We start from the raw sequence: 6753 nt of genomic DNA, 5'->3' as shown, positions 1-6753 counted from the left end.
CGGGTGAGGATGGGAGCAGCCTGGTTCTGCCCAACCCGGGGCAATGGGAGGTGCTTTGAGGTACCCGAAATGATGAGTGCTGGTGAGAGGCAGGGTTAGCTGCAAATATTTATTAAGGCAGGAGCGTTCACTTTGCAGACGACACATTGCACAAGAGGAGAAAACATTTTAAACACACTGATGTTAAATTGCACAGACGTGGCATTGCTTGGAGCTGCAGGGGAACTTCAGTGGCTGCAGGAGGGTGTGGGCTGAGAACACATAGAAATGTTGGTGAAGGGGTTCATCCAATCTACTGCTTGGCACAAAGATGGGAATGGGCTTTGGAGGTTGGCAGTAGGGAAACGCTGAGTCTGGGGACGCTATCTGTGGTGGCACCTCCATCCACACATAGAACAGAAGATGCAGAGGGAGCCCCGAGCGAAGGCTCTGCTCACCAATACTGGGCATGGAGCTGGGGCACGCAGAGACATCCAGCATCCACCAGGACCGGGCAGCTGGGGGCCTCATTGGCTGCCTCCAGGGCTCTCGCCCTCCGTGAGTGTCTTGAAGTCCATGGAGAGGGCCATCTCCTCGGCCAGCGGTGCCCGCTTCCAGTCATCCCGTGTCAGCACGTAGCCCACCACCAACCCGAAGGCCACCAGCAGCAGCCCCAGCACATTGGCCAGGACTCCCTCTGGCACAAAGTGGCTGTAGGAGTCCCTGTGGGTGCAGACGGGGATGCTAGAGCTTTGCAGCGTGGGTGACCATCCCTACTAGGGCTGGAACCCCTCTCATCCTCATTTTCCTCTTTCTGGAGGAAGCTGCAGTATCTCCACAGGCAGGTACAGACATTGGGAAAGGTCCTTTGTCCCCAAATCAGCACAAGAAGTGAGACTGCTTTGCGAAGAGACCCTACATGCAGCCTGGCCCCACACCATGCAGCTGGGTGCATGTGGGGCTCTCAGGGATGTGGGACATCCTGCATCCTCCCAGCAAGTGGGCAGAGATTTTTTGGGGGACCTGAGCTTCCCAGGGTGGTTATGCGTGCATCTGGCTGCAGAGCAGCTGTAGTGCTGATTATATGCCCCATTAGGACCAAAGGAAAAAGCTGCTGCAGGCCCCTGTTAAACAGCATGTGGGATGTGACTCAGCACCAGCACAACTTAAACTCTCGGGGTGATTCACAGCCACAGAACCGCAGCCTGGGCAGGGGCTGAGCTCTGCCCCACAGGCTGGGTCTGGAACAGCCCTTAATGGCAGTCTGGGGGCTACAACCTGCCCAGGTCAGTCACGCACCTGATGTTGAAGAGCAACATCTCGGTGATGCCCAACAGGCAGGTGGCGATGGAGAAGGCAAAGAGGGCGATGCCGAAGAAGACGTGATGGGGTTTGTAACGGCCACGCAGCGAGAAGGACGTGCCAGGCACCAGGAAGAAGCCACAGCCCAGGAGCCACTGCAGGTTATGGGGGCATCAGAGGATGCCCAGCCCTACAGGCAACCAACCCATAGCTCCCCATGGGCTGCGAGCACTCACCTGCAGGAGGTAGAGCACAAAGGCAGCCATCCCGCACCAGCTGTGCAGGCTGTACATGTTGGAGATGCCTTTGGCACGGTGCGACTCAAAGACGGCCACGAGGCCTGCAGAAAGGAGCTCATCAGCACTGGGGTGGGGTCCCCATTCACTGCCCCCCACCCACAGCACCCACCAACGAGCGCGATGAGCAGTGCCAGGCCGTGCAGCAGTGCGTGCAGCGCTTTGGTGGAGCGCCTGGCCTCGTTCCTGAACACCCGGTACACCAGGAGAGCTGATGGAGAGAAGGCGGTGAGCAGTGGGGCAGTGTCCATGGCCCCCCCACCTCCCCGGAATCAGCACATATCCCTGGGTCCCCCCATATTCCTGGCAACCCCAACCTCCCCATGGACCCCCAACTCTCTAGGACCTCCGCATCCTTGGACCCACCCCATACCTCCCTGGGATCCACACATCTCTCTGAGATTCCCATACCTCCCTGGGACCCCCACATGTCCCCTGGTCCCACCCTGTATCTCCCTGCAACCCCCACATCTCTCTGAGATCCCCATACCTCCCTGGGACCCCCACCTCCTTGGAACCCTCACATGTCTTTGGGACACCCCCACCTCCCTAGGATCCCCACACCTCCTTGAGACCCTCCCCCCCCCCCCACACACACATCTTTGAGCCCATCCCCTACCTCCCTGGGACCCCCCCCCCACCCCTGGACCCACCCCATACCTCCCTGGACCCTTCACATCTCCCTGGGATCCCCACATACCCCTGGGACCCTCTCCACTCCCTGGCACACCCACATCTCCCTGTGTCCCCTCCCTACATCCCTGGGAACCCCAACCTCACCATGGACCCCCACATCTCCCTGTGTCCCCTCCCTACATCCCTGGGAACCCCAACCTCACCATCGACCCCCACATCTCCCTGTGTCCCCTCCCTACATCCCTGGGAACCCCAACCTCACCATGGACCCCCACATCCCTGTGTCCCTCCCACATCCCTGAGAACCCCCAACTCCCTGTGTCCCGTCCTCCCTCCCACATTTCCCTAGCTCTTCCCACCCACTCAATTACCCATCCTGGTGGCACTGGGGCCTTCCACTCACCGTCCCCCTGCAGGAACACCATGCCCAACACCATGCACAGTGGGTGGGCGTTGAACTGCAGCGGATTCTGCCAGGCCACGCCGCCCCGGTAACGGCCCAGCCAGGCTCCCGTGGCCGCCAGCAGCGTCAGACCCAGCAGCTGTGACACGGCCACGTAAGCTGAGAGCCCAGCGGGGCTGGAAGGTGATGGGGTGCCATCCATGGCGACCTGCGGGGACACAGCGAGGGCAGCCAGGCCCTGATGGGGCCACCCTGGGGCGGTGGAGCCCGGACCGCCCTCACCTGCCACGGGACTTGGATGTTTCCTGCTGCGTCACCTGCGCAGGGTTGCACCAAGCAACCACGGCACGCCCAGCCCTGCTGGCTCCTGTCCTCGCTCTGCTCCTGTCCCCGAGCTCCTGATCCTGCTGTGATCCTGATTCTGAGCTCCTGTCCTCTCTCTGCTCCTGTCCCCATGCTTCTGACCCTGAGCTCCTGATCCTGCTGTGCTTCTGACCTCGGGATCCTATCCCTAAGTTCCTATCCTTGTCCTTCTGTCTCTGCTCTCCTGTTCCCTGCTCACACTTCTGTTCTGCAGATATTAGGAGGAAGTTTTTGAGCCAGAGGGTAATGAGGCACTGGAACAGGTTGCCCAAGGAGGCTGTGGATGCCCCATCCCTGCAGGCATTCAAGGCCAGGCTGGATGTGGCTCTGGGCAGCCTGGGCTGCTGGTTGGCCACCCTGCACACAGCAGGGGGTTGGAACCAGAAGATCATTGTGGTCCCTTTAGTCCAGGCCATTCTATGATTCTATGATTCCCCCATTTCCTCCACCTGGCCCCAATCCCAGCCCTCCAGTCCCTGCATGGCTGCTGCTGCCTCCAGCCCTCACACCACATCTGTTCTTCCCCATTTCTCCTGCCCCAGCCCTTCAGCATCATCCGCTCTCCCACCCCATCCCCATCCCCACCCTTCTCACTCCCTCCCAATCCCCATCCTCATCCCTCCATTTCCATCCCATCTTTCCCCCTCCAACCTCCCCACCTCCATCCCTCCATGCCCACCCTGCCTTTCACATCCCTCCCCACCACATCCCCACCCCACTGCACCCCCAAAATCCCGAGTAGATGAAAGCAGCAACAGGGATGAGTGACGCTGCTCGAGGTCCCCACTGCACCGAGTGGACAAAGCAGTCGCCCTTGGGGACAGGGAAGGGGGGGTAGGACACCACAATAGCCAGTCTCACAGCCCCTGCAACTCACCTGCAGCCACTTTGTGCCGGGTTATCTGCAGGGATCAGAGCCACCTCCACCAGCACGGCCACTGCTCCAGGTCCCGTCAATGAGGGCCACCAAGTCACAGCCCCAGAGCCACCTCTGTCCCTGTCTATGCTGTGCAGCGTCTTGGACCAGGCTGTGACAGACAGACCAACAGTACTGCCAGGGGATGAAGGGTGGGAGTGGGAGGGCAGGGGGTGGGCATGCATTAAGACCACGCACACACTTTATTCCCAGCCACCTTTATTGGATCAGCCGGATAAGTGGGTTAAGGGAATTGGTTTATTCCATTAGGTTTCACTGCAAATGTCGCCTGTCCGCATCCAGCCCCAGCGCCTGGGGCCACGGAGGCTCTGGGAGACACAATGGGGACAGGGGCAGGGTGGGGGTAGGAGAGGCAGCAAGGTCCCCTCCCCACCATACAGTGCCCCCCACAGCCATGGGACCTGCCCTGAATTGGCACCTACCCCATGCTGCCCTGCCCCATTTGGCCTCGAGGTTGGCTAAAAGCACTAAGATGTCATCACCCAGAACTTGAGTGCCAGCTGCAAACACCTGGATGTGAGGGGACAGCCTGGTCCCCAAACACCATGGGATCTGCAGGTGGCCCCTTAGCCCTGGAAAGAACAAGTTTACAGCCACAAGTTTACAGCATCCCCCCCCAGCAGAGCAGTGGGTCAGCAACACAGCAGATCAGTTCCCCCTCCAAATATTATCCCCCCCCCCAAATTCTGTCCCCTCCCTACTGCTTTTTCTCATGGTGGGGACCTGCCTGTCCCCCAGCAGTCAGCAATCCAGGCAAACCCAGTGTCATGCAGAGCAAAGAAGGGTCTTTGCTTATCCCCCTCCACGTGGTGTGTTGGGGGGGGGTGATGTGTGCAGCCTCTCACTGTGGCCTCTGCCCAGAGTCCCCCCCCCAAATCCCTGGGGATGACCTGGGGGTCGCTTGGGGGATCCCTGCTCTGGACCAGGGCTACAGGTTCATGCAGCAATGTTCTGGGAGGGGGGAGGGTCCTGGTGGACACCCATGCTGCACGATGCAGCCCCCCCACCACCCCCTCACTCTTACCTGCATTTGCTGCCAGCGCCAGGCCCTGCAGTGACAACGTCTGAGCCAGGAGGGACGAGGCCACTGCGTTGGCAAGGCAACAGCACGATGGCAAGGCGGGGGTGGGGGGGGGGGTGGTTGAACACCAACCCCCCAGCATCACTGCAGACCGAGGATGACATGACAGCAGGCCGGGAGGCTGCAAAATGGGGTGAAGTCCCCCCAGCCACAGTGTGGGGTCAGTCCTCAGAGCTGCACATCACCATTGTGTGACCCCCCCCCCGCACTGCCAGGTCCTGCCCCCTCTCCCCCCCCCCACCCCACACCACCACCATCGCACCCAGGAGACGCAGCCACCCCCCGGTGCACCCCCATCCAGGCCCCCCCCCCCCCAGCCCCATACACAGCCCCTTACAGAAGACACTGCAGCTTCACGACTTGTTTTTTTTTTCATTTGAGCAGAGGGACATGCGTGGGTTTAACGCAATTATCCCCTGCTAATCACCTGCACCCCTATCTGCAGCACCAGGGGATGTTTTGGCAGCCACAGGGCTGATGGTAGGGTGGGTGTGAAGGCTGATAGCAGGGGGGGCATGTCCCTGTGTCCCCCCGTTTGTGTGCGTGTCCATGTGTCCGTCACACAGTGCCACTAGATGTCACCAGGAGCTTGCAGTGCGGAGCTGGGCACCCCAGGGGACTCACAGCACCCTACTGTCGAGAGCTATGGGACCTGGGAAACCCGGTGACATGGAGCACCGTGGGACCTGGAGCACGCAAAGACCTGGAGGATCTGGTGAGATCTGGTGGGATCTGGAGCATCCAAGGAGCTGATGGGATATGGTGGGACCTGATTGGCCCTGGGATCTGGAGCACCCAAAAACCCAAAGGACTTGGTGAGACCTGGTGGGATCTGGAGCACCCAAGAACCTGATGGGAGCTGGTGGGATCTGGTGGGACTTGGTGGGATGGTGGGAACTGGAACACCCAAGTTGCTAACAGGACTTGGTGTAACCTGACGGGACCTGACACCTGGAGTTCCCAAAGACCTGAAGGATTTGGTGAAACCTGGTGGGATCTGGTGAGACCTAATGGGATCTGGAGCACCCAAGGACCTGAAGGTCCTGGAGGACGTGGTGAGACCAGGTGAGATCTGGAGCACCCATGGACCTGACGGGGCTTGGTGCGATCTGATGGGACCTGGAGCATCCAAGGACCTGGTGAGACCTGGTGGGGTCTTGTGAGACCTGGTGAGACCTGATGGAACCTGGAGCACCCAAGGACCTGAAGGGTTTGGTGAGACCTGGTGGAATCTGAAGGACCCGGTGAGACCTAACGGGATCTGTGAGACCTGGAGCACTTTCCAGCTGCTGCTGTGCCATGAGAAGCACACCCTGGAGGTTCAACATCCCCATTTCCAATGGATACCCATCGCCCTAACAGGAAAGCCTGCTCTCTGCTCCAGGGCAGAGCCTCACGTGCAGCAGCCTCAAGACCTCACCCCTGTGAGCATGACTGCAACCCTGGACACAGGGGCACCGCACCATGCAGCAGCATTATCTCTGCAAAGCAATTGAAAATACGTCAATAGTTCTGCTGGAAGGGACCGAGGAAGGTCAGCAAGTCTGCCTGCCTGGCTACCAGCAGTTAAAGTGGGATACTGAGGGCATTTTCCAAGTGACCCCCGAACGCAGAGGTGTGGGCACCCTGGAATCCTGCGTCAGTGACAATAAAGACATTTCTCTTATGGCCCCATCTGAGCCTCCCCTGGCACAACTGTGTGGTGCACCCATCCACTGTGCCACTGGTGACCAGTGAGCAGAGACCAGGCAGCCCC

General features: G+C 59.9%; 1 protein-coding gene across 1 annotated transcript; it reads right to left on the bottom strand.

Moving 5' to 3' along the window:
• Positions 1–506: 506 nt before the first annotated feature.
• Positions 507–2818, bottom strand: CYB561 (cytochrome b561; the record flags this gene model as incomplete). Its single annotated transcript, XM_079547318.1, has 5 exons — positions 507–702; positions 1279–1436; positions 1518–1621; positions 1690–1788; positions 2617–2818. The coding sequence occupies 5 exons, from the start codon at positions 2816–2818 to the stop codon at positions 507–509; spliced, it is 759 nt and encodes a 252-aa protein (XP_079403444.1).
• Between the last annotated feature and the right edge of the window lie 3935 nt (positions 2819–6753).

The sequence above is a fragment of the Tetrao urogallus genome, assembly GCF_951394365.1.
Source record: "Tetrao urogallus genome assembly, chromosome: 26".
NCBI classification, from domain to species: domain Eukaryota; kingdom Metazoa; phylum Chordata; class Aves; order Galliformes; family Phasianidae; genus Tetrao; species Tetrao urogallus.
The sequence above is the reverse complement of the archived record's forward strand: the minus strand, read 5'-3'. Positions and strand labels throughout refer to the sequence as shown.